The 20,123-nt window shown below is 40.2% G+C and overlaps 1 protein-coding gene across 1 annotated transcript in view; it reads right to left on the reverse strand.

Annotated features, from left to right (window-relative positions):
• Positions 1 to 2,277: 2,277 nt before the first annotated feature.
• dcc (DCC netrin 1 receptor) overlaps positions 2,278 to 20,123 on the reverse strand; it is a 312,064-nt gene continuing 294,218 nt past the window's right edge. The window contains exons 30-31 of the mRNA XM_061802018.1: positions 17,194 to 17,342; positions 2,278 to 6,219 (exon numbers count right to left, since the gene is read on the reverse strand). Of these exons, the coding sequence (XP_061658002.1) occupies positions 6,130 to 6,219; positions 17,194 to 17,342 (239 nt within the window). The 3' untranslated portion in view covers positions 2,278 to 6,129. The remainder of the gene's footprint in view (positions 6,220 to 17,193; positions 17,343 to 20,123) is intronic.

The following is a 20,123-nucleotide window of genomic DNA, read 5'->3' on the forward strand; positions in this document are numbered from 1 at the left end:
CACCCTGGTGAAGTCCAAATCTTTTTTTTTTTTTTTTTTTTTTACAGGTTGCATTCAGACAATTACTTTCTTCTTGCTCATCACTGCACTGAATCTGTATTTTCAAAGGCATGTATATCAAATCAGACCATGTTCATATCTCTTGCCAACTGACTTTGTAAATGTTTTTATTTCTTTGTAACTTGTCCCTTTGTCATACTTAATATTTCCCACATAAAGGCAAAGTGCCAAAAGTTATGAATGAAAGGTCAATGCGGTGTGTCCCGAGTATGACACAGCCACCACAGGAGAAGTTTGAAAGGATTTCAGGTTTTTACTGACATTTGCAGTGGTTTTGCTCCATCAGCAATGCAAATAAAATATTTTCTTTCATTTTTTTCCCTAATTAATGTACACACATCCTGCCATTTTGACAGAAAAAAATTGAATTGTAGACTATTAAAGATTTATTATAAAAGAATAACTGAACAAAAAGCCATACTTATTCAGATGCAGTCGTATATATTTAACCTGGGTGCTCTCCATTTCTTATGATCATCCTTGAGATGGGTCTACATCTTCAAGAGAGTCCAGTTGTGTCTGATTATACTGACTGAACTGGATTAGAAAAGCTGTATACTTGTCTAAATAAGACCTTATGGCCCCCACTGCATGTCAGAGCAAATGAAAATTATGAGGTCAAAAGAACTGCCAGAAGAGCTCAGACACGAAATTGTGTCAAGGCACAGATCTGGCAAAGCTTAAAAAAATCTGCTGCACTTAAGGTGAGAAAGAGCACCGTTGGCATCCATAAGTGCTAAATGGAAGACAGTTGAGATGACCAGAACCCTTTCTAGAGCAGGCCGTCAAAACTGAGCAGTTGGGCAGAATAGCCTTGATGAGCGAGGTAAAGAAGAACCCAAAAATCATTGTGGCTTAGCTCCAGAGATACAGTCAGGAGATGGGTGAAAGTTCTAGAAAGTCAACCATCACTGCAGCCTTCCATCAGTCAGCGCTTTATGACAAAGTGGCCCGACTAAAGCCTCTCCTCAGTACGAGAGATGTATCCCCACATGGAGTTTGCTTAAAAAAAAAAAAAAAAAAAAAAAACATTTGAAAGACTCCAAGATGCTGAGAAAAAAAGATGTTCTCCTCTGATGAGACCAAGATGGAACTTTTTGGGCTTAATACTATGTGGTATGTGTGGAGAAAACCAGACAGTACTCATAACCTGTACAGTGCCAACACTTAACGTGTTACCAGCATCATACTGTGGGGTGTTTTTCAGCTGCAGGGACAGAAGGACTGGTTGCAATTGGATGAAAGATGAATGCAGCCAAGTACAGGGACATCCTGGACAAAAACCTTCTCCAGATTGCACAGAACCTAAGACTGGGTTGCAGGTTTCACGTTTCAGCATGGCAATGATGAATGGTGAGTACACAGCTAAAATAACAAAGGAATGGCTTCAGAAGTTTGTGACTTTTCTTTAATGGCTCAGCCAGAACCTGACTAAACCTTACCCATTTAAGCATCTCTCAAGAGAGCTGAAAATAGCTGCCTAACAACATTCACTATCAAACCTGTCAGAACTGGGATTATCTGCAAGGAGGAATGGCAGCGGATCCCCAAATCCAGACGCAAAAATTGTGTTGCATCGTTCCCAAAAAGACTCATGGCTCAATTAGCTCAAAAGGGTGCTTCTATGAAATACTGAGCAAAGGATCTGAGTATGTATGACTGTGATGTTTCAAGGTTTTATTTTTTAATAAATCTGCAAAAATTTCAACAATTCAATATTCTTCTGTCAATAAGGTAAAAAAATAACTTAACTGATCTTAGCAAATGGGTGCAATATAACAAGTGAAAAATTTAAGGGGGTCTGAATAATTCTGTATCCCCTGTATATGCACACGCATGACACACACAAACCCTAGAACATAAACTATATTGGATAATTTAGTTTAGATGGAATATAAATGTTTTTTCAGTTAAAATATGTCAGCAGTATTGAATTTGTACCATGTGATTTTTAAGTACAGAAGAAATCGTTTTGCACTGACTTTCAGGGTCATTTCTGAGATTACCGTTGGAGTTCATGTTGGTGAAAAGCAGGATCAAATGACATCACACTATGGGCAAACACAATTCACAATAAAGAAAAATATATATATATTGGCAAACATTTGAAGAGGCTGCTGCCTGACTCCTCAAATGTTTTCCCCTCGTGTAAAATATTAAGATGATACACTAAATGTGAGTGGAAAAACATCACTTAAGGAGTCACAATTGTCGGGATATGTCATGATTTTACATCGTTTATTGTTATTAAGAATGACTGCATAGATGTGAACCTCAAACTACAATGTTTAAACAAACAAAATTGTGGTGACTGTGTATGCTCAGAAGCGATCACTTTGGTGAGAAACCATTGATTTAAATTTTAAAATGCATTATTGTTTGGAATATCCATGAGATTTTTAGGCAATAAACAGAAATCAACAAAACTACAGAGCACACCCCCCCCTTTACTCAACAAAATGTACATTTTCAGAAATACCACATGATTATAAATAAACATTTTAATGAACACTCATAAGAGAGTAAATTATACAAATAACATTAATATATTAAATTTGATCATAAAAACTTGCTGCTATTCTAGTGGAGCTATACAGAATTTAAAAAAAACATCAGCAACAGTCTGTAATGTACTTATGCTGCAGCAACACGTATCTTTCTAATCAAATACATAAATGGGAGACAACAAAAGAGTCAATCTCAAAATCTTACTGAAAAAGGGGTAGTATAAAAGGAAGGAGTTCAACATCAGCAACACAGAAAAAAATGCTTTTAATCCCTAAAATGTTTTATGCCTGCCATCACTACATCTAGATTTTATCCAATCAGAATTTCTAAACTTCACTGGGTTTTTCCTAATCCTAACTTCTCTTCCCTTTGGACTACGTTCAGTTCATTGGAAACCATTTGACAGACTTTACAGTTGAAATATTATTCAGTGTGGGTTCTACTGTTGCCAAAATATAGCCTACAGTGTGTTTCTATTATTTTGTGCTTCAAAGGTAAGAGATCATTCTCTCTTATTTGTCACAAATCCTATAAAATCGGGAGCTCCTCTGATGCATTTTAGTTGACATGATGGTTTATGTATTAACAGACTCTAATAACCAAAATTTAAACTAATAAAGACATCAACTTAAGATATTGTTGTCGTAAAAATACTCCGTCTCAGGGGCATATGGTTACACTGGTCCATAACAAAAAGTTAATAAAAAATACACCAATCCATTTTCCAAGCCGCTTATCCTCAAAAGGATTGCTGGAGCTTATCCCAGCTAACTTTGGGCGAAAGGCAGACTACACCCTGAACTGGTCGCTAGTCAAATGCATGCCACATATCGACACCGTCACTGAGTGGGAATTGATCCCATGCTGCCAGCATGTCAGGCGTGTGTACAACAAAAACCAGTGACCTCAAAGGCATATAATCGTAACAGTTTAACATTTACAGTAGTTTGTCTTTTTGCATTTTTTTTAAACTGACATTTATCTTTTATGTAAGCACATATTGTGTAGGAAATCCATGGATATGTATGTATACAGAACATTAAATAATTGGTGGCAATGTCCAAACATTTCAGTCTTTTTACTTTTTAAAAACTTGGTCGCAAAATTTTGCCACCACTCAGCAAGGTGACTTTTACATCAATGAAGACAGAATGCAACCTGTCATTAAATTTAGGAACTGAATTGGAACCAAGTAATGAAATCATAAATCTACGTGAATCGTTCTCAGACCTAAAGTAGGAGATGTATCTTTTCATATCATCCCTATAATTGTGTTTTTATTATCAAAATGTGATTTTTCTCAAACGCTGGCAAGCTGTTATGAAGAGCAGGAGGAAATGGTTCGGAGGAGAATGTAAGTGCTTAACTAGCTCACAGTGGATTCATCTCCCGGAGCAGGTTGATGAGTTTGATCCCCACACTGCCGGCGTGCTTGCCCTCTCTAACCTTCCATCCCTGCATCCATTTTGCAGAGATGTTACCTTTCTATCGCCTCTGTCTCTTGGACTTTTCCCTGCCGCTGTTATGGCCCAGTGAGCGTGTGCCTGAATCATAATGTTTGCAAGGTCTTTATAATGAATTCACCGCCTCATTCCTCTGTGGCCTGCTCACACATCCGAGCCACCTCGGAATATCAATGCCGCTCCTCCGTCTGAGTGCTCAGTCTCCCGCAGGATTCTCTGTTTTCATCACGCTCAGAAAAAGCTCTGTGAATTACAATATGGAGAATAGGGTGACACAGTCATACTAATGGCTTGTTTTTTTCACCTCACTTGATTAATGATTGACTTGTCATTTTAAGTTGAGTGTTTTTTTTTATACTTCCTGAAGATCTGCACACACTGAATAAAATATATATTTTTTTATCTCAAGTGATTTAATATACACAGACGAGCACCCCCCCCCAAAATGGTACCGTCAAAGATTATTTGATATTTTGAAAAATAGCTGAATTTTAACCATTGCTGCAAAAAGGAATTCCCAATGCTTTTCTTGTAGAAGTTCACAAATTAATCTTCTCTGTGGCAACACATAACAAAAAGCTGGTAATGACCCCTTTAAATTGGACAGATTTCCTTTCTTACAAAGCAGTTTCAAGGACATAAAGGCTGATGGGCTCTGCTCTCCTTTGTTGGTGGACCTTATTTAATAAAGGTCATACGAAAACCAAAATAATGCAAGTGTCATTAGAATGCTAGGATTTAAATTAAAAATGGCACCAACAATTGTCCTTATTAGCTTCTTTGTACAATTCCCTTTCTTGCTGCTTCATGGCCAATACACTGTGGAACTCTGTCAGAAAGAACAGAAACTGTGAAAAACACACTATATGAAATATGCATTATTTCATGTCTGCATTCATATTCCTTATTTTATATTTAAAAAAAAAAGTGTCCCTCTAAAGTGAACTCAAATTGAAACTGGCCATATGGGCACTCAAAGACTGATCATGGTAAAATGTTTGCTAATGCATTTAAAAATAAATAGGAATTCAATAGGAACATACTCACTGAAAAATAAGTAAAAAGTAAAAAAATAAACTATAATATTCACACTCATCTCTGTTGTTTGGAATAAACCATAGGCCCAATCACTACATACAGTACATAACCAATTTTATACATTATTTTCCATCACAAATGGGTTTTACTGTGTTTTGGCAACAGCCAGTACAAAACTCTTCTGTGAAAATGCCAACCTTGAATGTGTAATGGAAGGCCACCATGAGCTAGCCTATTTTGGCAACAACACTCATCCTGTCATTTGAGTTTACAGAGTTTGTATGGTCAGCTGGGACTAAAGGCTTGGTCAACAATGTGATAGAGATGGAGACTTCTGGCACAAACAAAAAATCCAGATGCATAAGAGTCTTATTTCCAGCCAGAGTGCCAGCATTAAAAAAATAAAATCATTATCTTCACTTGGAAGGAGTTTGGTTGGATGAAACCAAGACTGAAGGAAACCAGCCCAAAAATGTCAGAGTACTTCCAACAGGAAAACTAAAAAGCCAGAAAAGCAATGGGTTTGGTTAAAGAGTGTCTATTTCACACTGAATGTTCTGTGTGGCAAACCTTATACATTGTGTAAATGTGGTGTGTGGCTGAAGTTGTCAAAAAAAAAAAAATGTTCCCAACAGCAATCATGAAAATAATTGAGGTACAGTCACAGTAACTGAGTTCCAGAAGACTCAGCGGAGCGGAATAATGAGGAGCTAATAAATACCGCAGAAACAGTAAAGGTCTTTCAATTGTGTCTTCTTTTCTGTGAAAATTATTTCCCCCTGTTTTATGAAGTCAAGGTGGTAGGCATTGGGCTTTCTTAGTTTTGTAGTTTTAGTTTGAAAGGTCCAGAGGCGTTTAAACCCATTCAGGAAGCCCCTCCACCATTGTCTTGATCCTGGAGTTGATGTGTGATGTGGTTTAATCCAGTACAAACTGAGGTCTGAGTCCCCAGTGGCATCTTCAAATTCAGATGCTGCAGCTGTTTGTGAAGACACTGCCAGTGACATCAAAGCTTGAAGAAGGGTTCCTGCTCTAGGGCTGAGAGCTTGTGAGGAAGGGTTTAGAAGGCAGAGCCAGTAATGGCGTTGAGCTGCTTCATCAGCCCTTCTAAACTAGCCATCTGCTCTGAAAGGTCATCTTGCTCATACACCTAAAAATACAAAAGAAAAATAACTCATTATATGCCTATATGACAGATAACGGTCATTAGTAGACAATTGTATGCTTCAATCTCATTTGTTTAGCTGTTTAACAGCGACACTATTGAATTTAAGCCTCTCATTCTATTGAATCCATCTGTCCGTCCATCCATCCATCCATCCATCCATCCATCCATCCATCATCCATCCATCCATCCATCCATCCATCCATCCATCCATCCATCCATCCATCCATCCATCCATCCATCCATCTTCTACCACTTATCAGAGGTCAGATCACTGGGGCAGTAGCTTTCACAGGGACATCATTCCTCTCAATTTTCATAACCTGTCCAATACAATCCCAACACTGAAGGTGTTGGCACCATTATGTTGTGGGAGTGTTATTCAGCTGCAGGGACAGGACAACTGAATACAATTGGAGGACAATACAGCCAAGTATAGGGATATCTTGGATGAAACTTCCAGAGTGCGCAGAGCTGCAAGCTGCAGGTTTACCTTCCAGCAAGACAATGATCCTAAGCAAATAGCTAAAATAACGAAGGAGTGGGTTCAGAAAAAACTTTGTGACTGTTTTTGAATGGCCAGAGCCCTGACTTAAACCAAATTGAGCATATCTGGAGAGACCTGAAAATATCCGCCAACCAACCTTAACTACCCAACCTGATAGAGCTGGGAGGATCTGCAAGGAGCAATGGCAGAGGATCCCCAAATCCAGATGTGGAAAAACCTGTTGCATCGTTCTCAAAAAGACTCATTAGCTCAAAAGTGTGCTTCTACTAAGTACCGGGTCTCTCAAGCTTATCCTGGGTCGTCTCCGGGATCTCCTTCTGGTGAGACATGCTTGAAACACCTCACCAGGGAGGCGTCCTGGAGGCATCCTCTCTATGTGGAGGAGCAGCGGCTCTACCCAGTTGCTCCACCGTCCTGCCTGTATTTTTATATAGTTTTTTGTATTTTAAAATTTACAGTCCTACTTTTACTTAGTAAGTGACAAAATATAGTTTTACTCATATATTTGATTACGCAGGCAGAATTTACAAGATGTGTTGTATTGTTTCGAGAAACCATGAAGACCATGAAGGACCAGACGAAACAAATTTTTTTAAATTTTAATGGGATTCAAATTGAAATGGCAAGCATTTCAGAAAAGCATTGTCATTAAAAAAAAAAAAAAAAAAGTATAACAAAGGTGACACGGTGGACAACTAGTATGTCTGCCTCACAGTTCTGAGGACTGAGGGTTGAATTCCGGCCTGGTTGGGCGAACTCCCATGCACCTTCAAGGACCCTGGCACTTTTCAAAGGGAAGGACGAAAACCACACTGCTCCTTTTGAATTTGGGATTTGACTTCCCGATGAACCCTCCTCTCCAGCACCCCTGAATAAACCTTACTGGGGAAGCTGAGAAACTCCGATCCCCCCTCTTAAAAAGGTGGACCACCACCCGAGTTTGCCAATCTAGAGGCACTATCCCTCATGTCTATGCTATGTTGCAGAGGCATGTAAAATAGGACAGCCCCACAACATCTAGAAACTTTATGAACTCGGGCGAATCTCATACACCCCGGGGCCTTGCCATCGAGGAGCTGTTTAACCACCTGGGCGAGCTTAACCCCAGAGATAGGACAATCCACCTCAGAGAACCAAGACTCTGCTTCTGCATGGGAAGACATGTTGGTGGAATTAAGGAGGTCTTCAAAGTATATTCCCAACCCACTCACAATGTCCCAAGTTGCGGTCAGCAGCGCCCCAATTCTCACGATACAATGTTGATGGTGCATTGCCATCCCTAACACAGAATGGTGGACCAGAAATTCCTCATAGGTGTATGGAAGTCCTTCTACATGACCTTATCAAACTACTCCCATGCCTGATTTTTTCTTCAGTGACCACCAAAGCTGGATTCCACCTTGCCAGCCCATACCCATCAGCTACTTTAGGAATCCCACAGGCCAAAAAGGCCCAAAAGAACTACTCCGTCAGCTTGACGGAATCACTCACTGTTGCATCCACCAACGTGTATTCCCCCCACAACATGAACAAAGTTCTTTCAGATGTGGGAGGAGGAAACTCTTTCTGACACGGGATTCTGCCAGCCGTTCCCAGCAGACACTCACAATACGTTTGGGCCTGCTATCTCAGACCGATATCTTCCCCCACAATCGGAGCCAAGTCATCATCAGGTAATGGTTGACATCTCCTTCCTTGTCTTCACCCGAGTGTGTAAGACATGTGGCTGCAAGTCTGATGACGCAACCACAAAGTTGATCATTGAACTGTGACCTAGCCTTTCCTGGTTCCAGATGCATCCCTGGACACCGTTATGCTTGAACATGGTGTTTGTTATGGACAATCCACTGTGAGCACAGAAGTCAAGTAACAAAACTCCCCCTCAGGTCCTGATGGGGGTGGGGGTGGGGCTTCTTCCTAATCACACGTTCCAGGTCTCACTGTCATTGCCCACATGAGCATTGAAGTCCCCCAGCAGAATGATGGAGCCAGCGAGAGAGCTTTCAGCACTCCCTCTAAGGACTCCAAAAATGGTGGGGTGCATAGCTACAAACAACCCCCCCCCACTCGAAAGTGGAGAGATGTTGTTCTTATGACCACCGGGGTGAACTGCAACGTACAGGTGGTAATAGGTACAGCTGAGGTAATAGATATACCCACACTTGCTCGGTGCCTCTCACAGTGGGCAAAGTGAAAGAGAGTCCAAGGTCTGTTAAGAGGACTGGTACCAGAGCCCAATCCGTGTGTGGAGGCGATCCTGACTATAACTTCTCAACCTGACACAGGGTCCTCCCCTGCCAGAGTGGTGACATTCCATATCTCTAGAGCCACATTCTGGAGTCAGGGATCAGATTGCCAAGGATACGCTTCTCGCTCATCTGAAAAGGCATCCGCTTACGCTTCCTGACAAGCAGTCTGAAATCTTGACATTGGCCATGAGGTAAGTGAATTCTCCAAATGCCCTTTTGTGACAGTGAAAAGACAGATAATGCCTAGAGGATGAAATGAAGACAAGTGGTGTTTGATTGATTAGTATTTAGTACTTAGTGGTATTTTATTATAAAATGAGTGGTTAATGTCGCCAAAGAAAACATGGAACTCATTATTTTTCAACGTCAGCCTCAGACACACCTCTGATTCACTCATTCACTCACACATTACATATATACACATGGACTTATAGTTAAACTTTGCACTAAACAACTTTTAAAAAAGCATCCTGTACTTTTGTTTAATTTATATACTATTAACTAACTAACTGGAATGACACAGTTATTTGTGTTAATTTACAATTTCTAACTTGTCTGCAAGGCAATGAAAATGTCCGAATCTGATTGGATGAGCAAGGGTGTGAATTTGATTGGATGAAACAGTCCGGATGTAGACCATGTGAGTGAGTGAACTTATGTTTGAGGGTGTGCACAGTGAATTGATTAAAAGGAATGAACATCATAAATGAATCAAAATTGACTTGACTAGTTGACAGTTCTACACAGTGGTCATCGAATCAGTAATGTGTACCTCCATCACAGTCTGGTTTGGTGCTGCTACAAAAAAGGACAAACTCTGTCTGCAACGGAAAATCAAAACTTCTGAAATCATTGCTGGTTCCCCCTACCCTTTCTCGAGGACTTGCGTACTAGCATAAATAAGACAAGAGCAGGCAAAATCCTCATGGACCCTACACACCCTGGTCACCAGTTCCACCAGCTCATTCCCTCACGTAGGCGTTACCGAACAATGCAAAAACTAGCGGAAATGTCAACAGCTTCTTACCTCTTGTAATTAAATTCTGAAAAAGGTAATTTACAATTAAACTGTAACATACTGCCATTTTTTTGTCTTGAGTTTTTTTTGTCACATTTCTGCCAGGCAAATTATTATTACTGTAATTTCCAGCCTATGAGCCGCAACTTTTTTAATATGCTTTTAACCCTACGGCTTATGCGGTGATGCGGCTAATTTTTGCATTTTTTCTAAGGGCTGCAATGGGGCACTCGAGCGGAAAAGGTATGCGTGAGACCAGTGGAATATATGTGCCGAGGAAGTGACTTTAACCGGTATGTTTTTTTTTTTTTTTATTAACTGGCCCTGTTAGTGCTGCGCTAGCGTGTTGCTGCTGTGTACCTGCCGTGGCTGTTTTTTTTACCGGTATGTTTTTTTTTTTTAACCAGCCCTGTTCGTGCTACCGTGTGGTTACTATGTTAAGCTAAGATAGGGGTTGTGGGTTCGTATCCCACTGGGGCCTCCACTCCCTGAGAAGGGTTGCGTCAGGAAGGGCATCCGGCGTAAAAATTGTGCCAAACATATATGCGTTCATCTGAGATGACACGCTGTGGCGACCCCGAAAGGGACAAGCCGAAAGAAACTTACTAGGGTATTAAAACTTTGAACTCTTTGTGTACTGTCTTTCTTTGTAAATAAAATATCTCGTGTTTTAATGTGGGTTTCAATGTGCACACTTGCGACTTTTACACAGGTGTGGGGTATGTATGTACTAAATGGTATTTGTTTTACAAATGTACTGGGTGAGGCTTATAATCCAGTGCGCTCTGTAGGCCGGAAATTAAGGTATACATTACACATTACTCGTACACTCACTGTACCAGTCTCACCATACCGCACCATTTGCACATTTGACAATCCATATTGTCTCATACTATCTCACTACTATCCATCCATTTTCTTTGCCACTTATCCTCAGGAGGGTCGCGGGGAGTCCTGGAGCCTATCCCAGCTGTAACAGGCAGGAGGCAGGGTACACCCTGAATTGGTTGCCAGCCAATCGCAGGGCACATAAAGACAAACAGCTGCACCCACAATCACACCTAGGGGCCAATTAATGCCCAATTAATGTTACATGTTTTTGGGATGTTAGAGGAAACGAGAGTGCCCAGAGAAAACCCACACAGGCATGTGGAGAACATGCAAACGCCACACAGGCGGGGCCCGGATCGACCCCGGGTCCTCAGAACTGTGAGTCCAACGCTTTATCAGCTGACCCACCGTGCCACCTATCGCACTACTAGTCACTTTAAATTGCATACATTTCTTGAAGTCTCTGCAGAATGGTCATTGCACTGGACAATTGCTCTATTTGGCATTCAAATTGCTCTAATTGCTAGAGGAGTTTGTATCTTTTTGCAGAATTGTAAAAAAAAAAAAAGTGTACCATCATTGCCAGATTGACAAAATTTGATTGCTCTTGACTGTTTTTACAATGTCTTTATATCTCAAAAGTATTATCTGTCAATTAAATCTCAGTTGCACTCAAATGGCCCCAACTACCGGAGACAAATTTCTCGTGTGTTTTTGACATACATGCATAGAGGCATGCATGCATAGATTCTGATCACCTTCGTATTGAGCATAAGTGAGCATTCTACCTTTGCAGAGATAATCTATCCATCCCACAGGCAGGGCATATCAAGATGCTTATTAGACAGCATGATTTTTGCACTGGTGTGCTGAAGGCCGCCCATACTGAATGGCCTCTAAAAAATATGAAGTTTTACTGGATGGAGGGGTATCTTCTTCACATAGAGTTAATCACTTTGTTGATTGCGGTCTGTGGGAAGTTGGTCCACTCCTCTTCAATGGGTGTACGAAGTTGCTGGAGATTGGCAGGAAGTGGAATACGCTGACATACAGACATCCAAAACATCCCAAACATGAATTTGTGACTTCCAGTCCAATGAGTATGCTAGCCATGCAAGAACTGGGATGTTTTCATTTTATGGGCATTGTCTACAAATCCTTGTAAGAAGGGGCTGTGCTTTAACAACATGAGGCGATGTTGGTGCATGAATAGCACAAAAAATTGCTTAAGGTTTACATCATGGGCTTTCTTTGTCTTACAATACCATAGTCTTTGCATTGTCCATAACACACAGTCACTCATCCCAAAATCCCACAGGCATTAAAATAGTTATTCTGTTTCCACCAATTTTTGTCAGAGTTCTCTTTTTGTTGCCAAGTAGTACAGTGTTGTACTTCAACATGCCCTTGCACATAAATTATAGAAAAGGTGACTTCATGGTGGTTTAGATGGATGTTCAATAACCACAAAGGCTTAAATAAACCAATCAGACTTTTAAAGAAGGATTTAGAAAAAACATTCTGAAAAACCAGCAAGTTTTTTGAATGATCTACACAATAGCAATTGCTTCAATGACTGAAAATCACTGACACATACAACACTCTGTGGGGCAAAATACTCTTCAAACCTCTTCATGTTCTATGATCTCTTTGGTAATAAAGTGTCAGATTAGGCTATAGAAATTATCAACTTAGTGGGGTGGTTTAAAACCCTCCATCAGGACGTGTGTGTGTCTGCGTGGGTGTGTGAACATAATTGTGTGACAGGCAAGTGCTAATCTTTTAACACAGCGTTGTAAGAGGGTAGTTGTCGTGCTGAACCTGTCCTTCCAGGAAATAAATGAATAATCAGTTGTTTTATCTGTTATTGCCCAACCAATGTTTCACAGATTTAATGAAAGATGTTGAAAGTGCAAAAGCCCTTCAAACCACATTATACTGAACTAGTAGTCAAATGCTCAGTGAGCAGGTCCTTCATTATACAGCACTGATCTTTAAACAATGTCCTGAGAAGAAACATTTATGTAGGTACAATGTTAAAAGTGCAAGCATTCACATCACTTGATACTTCTCCGAATTAAAACATGACATTGAAAGGAAGAAACAATGTTATAAATGCAATGTGATTTTTTTTATCAAGCCTGCATAATCAGTGGTTATCAAACTAATGGCTGCTCATTTTGAGACTCAGGGTGGACTCACGAGGCCAGATATCAAACTCAAGGCCTGTGGGCCAGATCTGACCCGCCACATTATTTTATGCGGCCCAGAAAAGCATATCATAAGTGTCATTTTCCATGATTCTTGCTAAAATTTTTCAAGACAAACTTTAATATGAAATCAATGACATTAAGATTTTGCAAAAGTGTTTTTCATTGTTACCAAATCCCTTTCTATAGTAACTTTAATGATAGTTGAACAAATTACTGTCATTGAGTTCTGTTTTTAAATTTAGTTACCTGTCAATTTGTTATGTGTATGTAATATCATGACAGGGTGATGAAACAATATTTATACGGTTTCAGAGTAACAACAGCTCTGTAAGGAAAACCATAACTACAATGTAGCCCGTGACAAAAATAGGTTTTACACACCTGCCGCAATCAATGCTAGATTTGGGTATACCTGACACATGGAGTCTAGATTTTTTTGACGTGGAGCAATTTATGTTGGATTGACAAATGATACACATCTATTATTAGGACCACAGTTAGAACATCTAGGCTTAAACTTGGTATACATGGTCTTGCTAAAGCACGTACACCGAATCATGGATTTTATCAGTGCAATCATTCTTCCTGGCAGTTATTAATGATAACTGCTTTCTAGTCCAATTACAAAAATCTGGATTGATAATAATCTACCAATGCAGGAAAGATGTAGCAATCCATTTGTTTACAAAGAGACCAAATGTGGTGAAGTACTAGTGTGAGTGTGGGCCAAAGCACAGCAACCGGCCGAGTATATTCTGTTTCCTCCAACATCCCAAAAACATGCATTAATTGGAGACTCTAAATTGCCCCTAGGTGTGATTGTGAGTGCCATTGGCTGGCAACCAGTTCAGTACCTAATGACATCTGAGATTGGCTCCAGCACTTCCGCGGCCCTTATGAGGATAAGTGGCTCAGAAAATGGATGGATGGATGAAATGAATCATAGGTCTCACTAGCACTAAGGTTTGTATGTCGCATGCCAAGGTTCTGTTTAATTATGCCCTGTCGAATAAATGTTTAAAATGGTGACCAAGTATGCTGACATTAGCAAGGAGTGTAAGCAAAGCCGGCCGATGTCAAGGTGTGCTGTCGGACCGTAATCCTTGATACTGTACGTCACACTACATGGAAGAAATCCCCTGAATCATTGGTTGTGGACAATTTCACTAAAAGTTTTGTTGTTCTCGACAAAATATGTCTGGTCCGATGTGCCAGAAATGGTCTGCGATCGCTTATTTGGTCAGTATCGGGGCTCAAATCCTTTAGTCTGACCTAAACAATAGATTCATGTTTCAAATGGCATCTGCCGCAGGAAAGGTTACCGCCACTTCCATTCATCCATTCATTTTCTGAGCTGCTTATCCTCACAAGTGTCGTGGGAGGGCTGGAGCCTATCCCAACTATCTTCAGGCAGGAGGCGGGGTACAGCCTGAACTGGTTGCCAGCCAATCGCAGGGCAAATAGAAACAAACAACCATTCGCACTCACCATCTCACCTGAGGGCAATTTAGAGTCTCCAATGGATGCATGTTTTTAGGAAGTGGGAGGAAGCCGGAGTACCCGGAAAGAACATGCAAACTCCACACAGGCGGGTCTGGGATTGAACCCGGGACCTCAGAACTGTGAGGCCAACACTTTCCAGCTGACTCACCGTGCCGCTGTCAGTCCACTATTTCTTTTCATTTGACATGCACAAGATCCACAAAAAGGACATATGCTCTTTTGCTGTGTAATACAGACCATATGTAAATTTTACCCTCCATTTTCAGTCTGAGTGAAGTGATAAAAGCTCATGTCATCTCCTGCCACTGTCATGCAATGTCCACTTTTGCTGGTTGTAATAGCGGCTACAACAAAGCTACAAAATCCCAGTTCCCTTTTAATCTCTGTGATTGACCCATAACTGGTCATTGATTGGACAAAACTGCCCCTCATATTGTCTCGGATATCTTTAATTGCTTGCTGACCTGGATTTACACTCTGTAACCCAGCAGTACAGCAATTTTATGTCTAGGTCTCAGGTCTAAATGACTAAAACAAAACAAATAGTCACATTCATCATTATACTTATATCTTACGGGATTTCTTTTCATTATTTTTTGTTTATTAACATTCTCACATAATACACTCTCTTGGCTTTACGCCTGTCAATGTTCATGTTGCCTTTGACAGTATCATATAAATCATGGTGAAATGAATGTAAATGGATATATCTCAGAGGATGTTTACATCCCATTGTGAGATTTCTCACTTTGTTGTGACACATCCCTAAACCAAATTGATGGATAGTATTAGTGGGTGGTACTCAATTATATCCTGAAATCCACAATCCAAAATTTGCAGCATTAAAAAACAGAGACCACGTGATGAAAATGCCACTGTGCATTATTACTCCACCATGTGTGTGTGTGTATCACAGTTTGTGTAGAGCTGGCTTTGCATGAGGGTGCAGAGGGTTGGTGGGAAAAGACTAGACCAATTGCAGAGCTAGAGCAAGAGGTGAAGAAAAAGACCTGCTGACCTTTAACACTGCCTGTCTGCCTCAAACGTTCAACGCATTTCCTGTTTTGACACCTATGACTTCGACTGCTTCTCCTTTCCACTTTCTTTGCCTCTGCAAAACCATTTTCTCCTGTTCCTCACTCTTATCTATTCCTCTCGAAGAGTCCCTCCACTCCTGTTGTCATGGCTACACATTCATCCTGTCTTCTTTTCCTCCATCCTCTCTTCCACTTCCCACTCTGTGGTTCTATACTTTCCGGTGTTCCTTTTTCTATCAGTTTCTTTCCGCTCTTCTTTGTTGTCATGGCAAACACTGGTCTTATTGTTATGTTTATTTATATGACTATTTAACAATTTTAACATCCTGAACCCCTTTACCTGATCTTGTCTGTGTCTTCCTCTTTACTTACACACTCCCTCCTTTCCTTCTCTTTATCTTTCTCATCACCCAAATATCCCCCCGCCCCTTCCCATGCGCTTTGTACATCCCTACTGAAGAGTGGTGGGGTGTGCATTTGGTTAATTTTGGTTCAAATTTTGGCCTTCAGTGTGGACCCAACCAAGTTATTTGACATCTTAATACCGCCACGTCAAAATTAAATAACCATTTATACTAAAATGCACTATAAGAGTATGGAACTGTGTGGCATAAATCTGGAACAGTTCAGAATTAATATGGATCTGATAACATGGCACAAAAAAGGAATATACTTATATACAGCATAAATACATCATATTATGAAATGTATTACTGTGAATAAATAGCTACAGACATAGTTTCCTATTCCAAGGTGGCTTGCTCTGACCAAACAATGAGAGAGTGGAAAAAACTCCTGAAGCTATGGTAAACCAACACTTTGGCCTTGTGAAGATGAATTTGAATCTGATGGGTTAAACTTTTTCCCTCCCATCACCACTCCCGACGTCACTCATTCTGAATGGCCTGGGCGGAATATATTGACTTGGGACCATGAAGTGGCTGAATTCTGATGAAAAAAAAATGCACATGTACTGGAAGCAGAGTAGCCAAAGAACATGCTATACATCCATACATCCATAAATACATTCTCCAGACCGCTTAGCCTCACAAGCGTTGCAGGTGTGCTGGAGCCTATCCCAGCCAACTTCGGTCAAAAGGCGGACTATGCCCTGAACTGGTCATCAGTCTGTCGGAAGGAACATATCAACACCGTCACTGAGTGGGAACTGAACCCACACTGCCTGCATCAAAAGCAGGCGAGTGTGCTTCTACAAAATCAGTGACGATACACGCTCCAAAGGTAAAATGAAGAGGTAAGGCTATTTGAAATAAACCGCTACAAACTTTAAGAATCGAGATTCTTAATGTAGGTCAGTTCTTCAGGTAGCAAATAGGCATGGAGAAAAAGCCTTGCTAGCCTTTCTTTCCCTCCTTTCCCTGAGCCCCTTCCTCTTTTTTTGGCTCTTCTCAAGGGTACTTTCCCATCATTTCACTTTAGTTCCTATTCTTTTGTATTCCTCAGTTCATGTTCAATGTGCATTCTACTTTTCTCCTTCCCCTTCACTACTTCCGTTTTGCCAATATCAAGCTAGAATACCTCAGAGGGCCATTGAGGGCCAAACATCAACATTTACAGCATTGATTTGGTCTTGACTTACATTGGCAGCTGAATCCTCTGTGGGTTTTGTTCCTCCTTCCTCTGGTATGTCAGGCGCTGTAGGAACTGAGACGGGAAGCAGAGGGGATCGAGCCTTACCAGCCTGACCCAGAGAAGCCGTCTTCACTTGAGGCTTTGGGAGGCTTGCAGCTGTGTAAAGATATATTTACTTCAAAACACCACCCAGGCAGATTGTGCCAGACAATTCAAACTATGTAATTCATTGCTTTTGGATATTTAGGTTTGCATTTTTTCTCTCGACAAAAACAACAACAAAAAAAAGGTTGCTTGAAGAAGTTCCAGACACTAGTATTAAATGCGAAAAAAACAAAAACATCTCTCTTGTGTCAGAGCAGTAAGTGATTTAGAAACAGACTGATGAGACTAATTAGTCCCCACTCAAAACAAATACAACGAACAATACAATAATTACCATAGTGTAATTAAATCATTCTGCCACACTATTTCAGTTAAGAAATAATTTTGTAACAAACCTGCTGCTGCACAATGGGACAAACCCTAAAGTATATATAACTTTGTAGGCAATGGCCAAATCACACATCCCTCTTTCTTGACGTTCTGGATGATATTTGGTAAAGTAATTTTTTCCTGTGCCGTTCATCTTGAGTGTGTGTAGGGTGCTCATGGAATGCAATTTGAACAGTTGTAAAATTGCATGAAATTATGTTCTTAATTTAATTACATTTCTCAGCAGTGTTGTGGGAATCTTTTCTCTTTGGAGTAGTACAGGCTAAACACAATACCATTGTACTGCTCAGCCTCTTCTTGCCATTCGTTATTTTGGGAAGAATTTCCTCTCTGCTCTTGCACATTATCAACTGGGTCAGTTTGAATTGATTACACATAATTGACATTGATTGATCTAAATGACAGGTTCATATGCGACTAAGTGGACCGCCAAACAAGAAACGGAAGTCCAAGCCCTGCAGTCATTTGTGTGACTGACTAACCATCAACCAATTCATCCATGAATACAAAGTGATTCAACATAGGGGGAAAAAAATCCAACCACAGAAAAAAAGTACATGAACAATATAACAGAGCATAACTTGATGAAGGACATCCAAATTTGCTGTTCCCTAACATAAGCAGGACAGTGAAAAAAGAATTTAAAAATGTATCATGTATCAACCTTATTTTTTAATTCTACCGTGAGACTATTATCACATTATTTGTAACAATCCATAGCTCAATGATTAAAATAAATTACAGATACATTTAGTTCCATTATCTTTTATTAAAAATAAATGAAAGAAATGATACAGATGGTTGTGGCACAGCCCTATCGTTCATTGACTATCTGGTGGGTGCTACATTTCTAGATTCTACTTTTGTCTTTCCGTCAGCATTACGTAATTTGATAATATTCTGCAATGTCCATGCATCCCTTTTCTGAGCCGCTTATCCTCACAAGAGTTGTGGGAAGCCTGGAGTCAATCCCAGCCAACTGGTGGCAGAAGTCATGGTACACCCTGAACTTGTAGACTGCAATAATTGATTCAAATTTATTTTACACCTACGGTGGAACCTTGCATCATTGTGATTCAATAACAGTTTGTTAATTGCAGACTTTTTTTTTTTTTGCACACCCTTTTTCTGATATTCAGAGAAAAACTTGCATGATTGTGATTTTCCATAATATAGTGAGGAAAAAAGCCTCAAAATGGTTTCATTTTCATGGCAAAATACTGTTTAAACCACTGAACGGTTGCTGTCAGCTGTAAACATGCCAGAAAGAAACAAATTCCTTGCACACTGAACAAAACTGCTTTGCCAAACCTGTGTCAGCTGAGTGTTCACCAACACACTCCCTTGCTCTGCTCCCTGCCCCTGACTCACTGAACCAATCGCAAATCTAACAACAGTGGTGTTCGTCTTATCATTTACAATAAGTGGGCATGGATAGAAAAGATGGTAAAACTCTTGCCTGCTGGTTTGGCTTACAATAGTTTGCTAGTATGTAATAGCATTAAAACTAGTGGAACACATTACAAAAGGCATATGAACCAGTTCATCCTGTCACTACGTGGATCTAGAGGTGTCTGGGCAGTTACCACTCACACACACGTTTTACACAGTTTAGATTTATGGTTTAAGCTATTATCTATGTTGCGCATTATATGGTTCATCCTCTTCTAGTTTGGCAAACTACAACAGTTAGTTTATTCATTCATGCGTGAACAGCCAAGTATGACCCTTTAAAGATTTTTTTTCAATCCAAAACCGACACTAACTGTACCATGGACTTCGTTGTGTTCTGATGCGCACACCATCCCCCAGAATCAATAGCCTTTTAAGCGATCATGGATTTCCCAGGGAGGTTGAACCCATGCTTACATGGATTCATATGCCCCAGAACCTGCTTTCCTGGACACTGTATTACAGGATAAAACTATCATTAAAAGGAGAAATAAAATCATCAATGAAATAAACCCAGAAACTAACAATTATCTCAATGTTTGGAATATAACATTAGCATGATCCAATTAGAATATTTGGTTCTATTGATGTAAAACGGGGAAAAGATACCCATGACATTAACCCTAGAGACCCCAAGACATCCAAATCCTCTTTTAAATTTTTATGTATTAACTAAATTAATCAATAAGCATCAAAGGAACACAAAAACATCACAATTTACTTCCAGTTTTGGAAGAGGGTTCCCTCTGAAACATCTACCACCAGCAGTCACTGTCAGGTGGAGACGTGAGACGTTGGGTTTTAAGGGTAAAAAGAGTGACTGTGGTGCGTTGTGTTTATACAGTGAGCCCTTAATTACATTAGGTCATATGTGACCCCATGGGTTCTCTAGGGTTAAGTAGCCCTACATTTACACTAGGATATTTTTTTTTGTGCTTGATAAGGGATCTCAAGCAGATAGCCTGTACACTTCCCATATCTGTCTCTACT

The sequence above is a fragment of the Syngnathoides biaculeatus genome, chromosome 17 (assembly GCF_019802595.1).
Source record: "Syngnathoides biaculeatus isolate LvHL_M chromosome 17, ASM1980259v1, whole genome shotgun sequence".
In the NCBI taxonomy this organism is placed as follows: domain Eukaryota; kingdom Metazoa; phylum Chordata; class Actinopteri; order Syngnathiformes; family Syngnathidae; genus Syngnathoides; species Syngnathoides biaculeatus.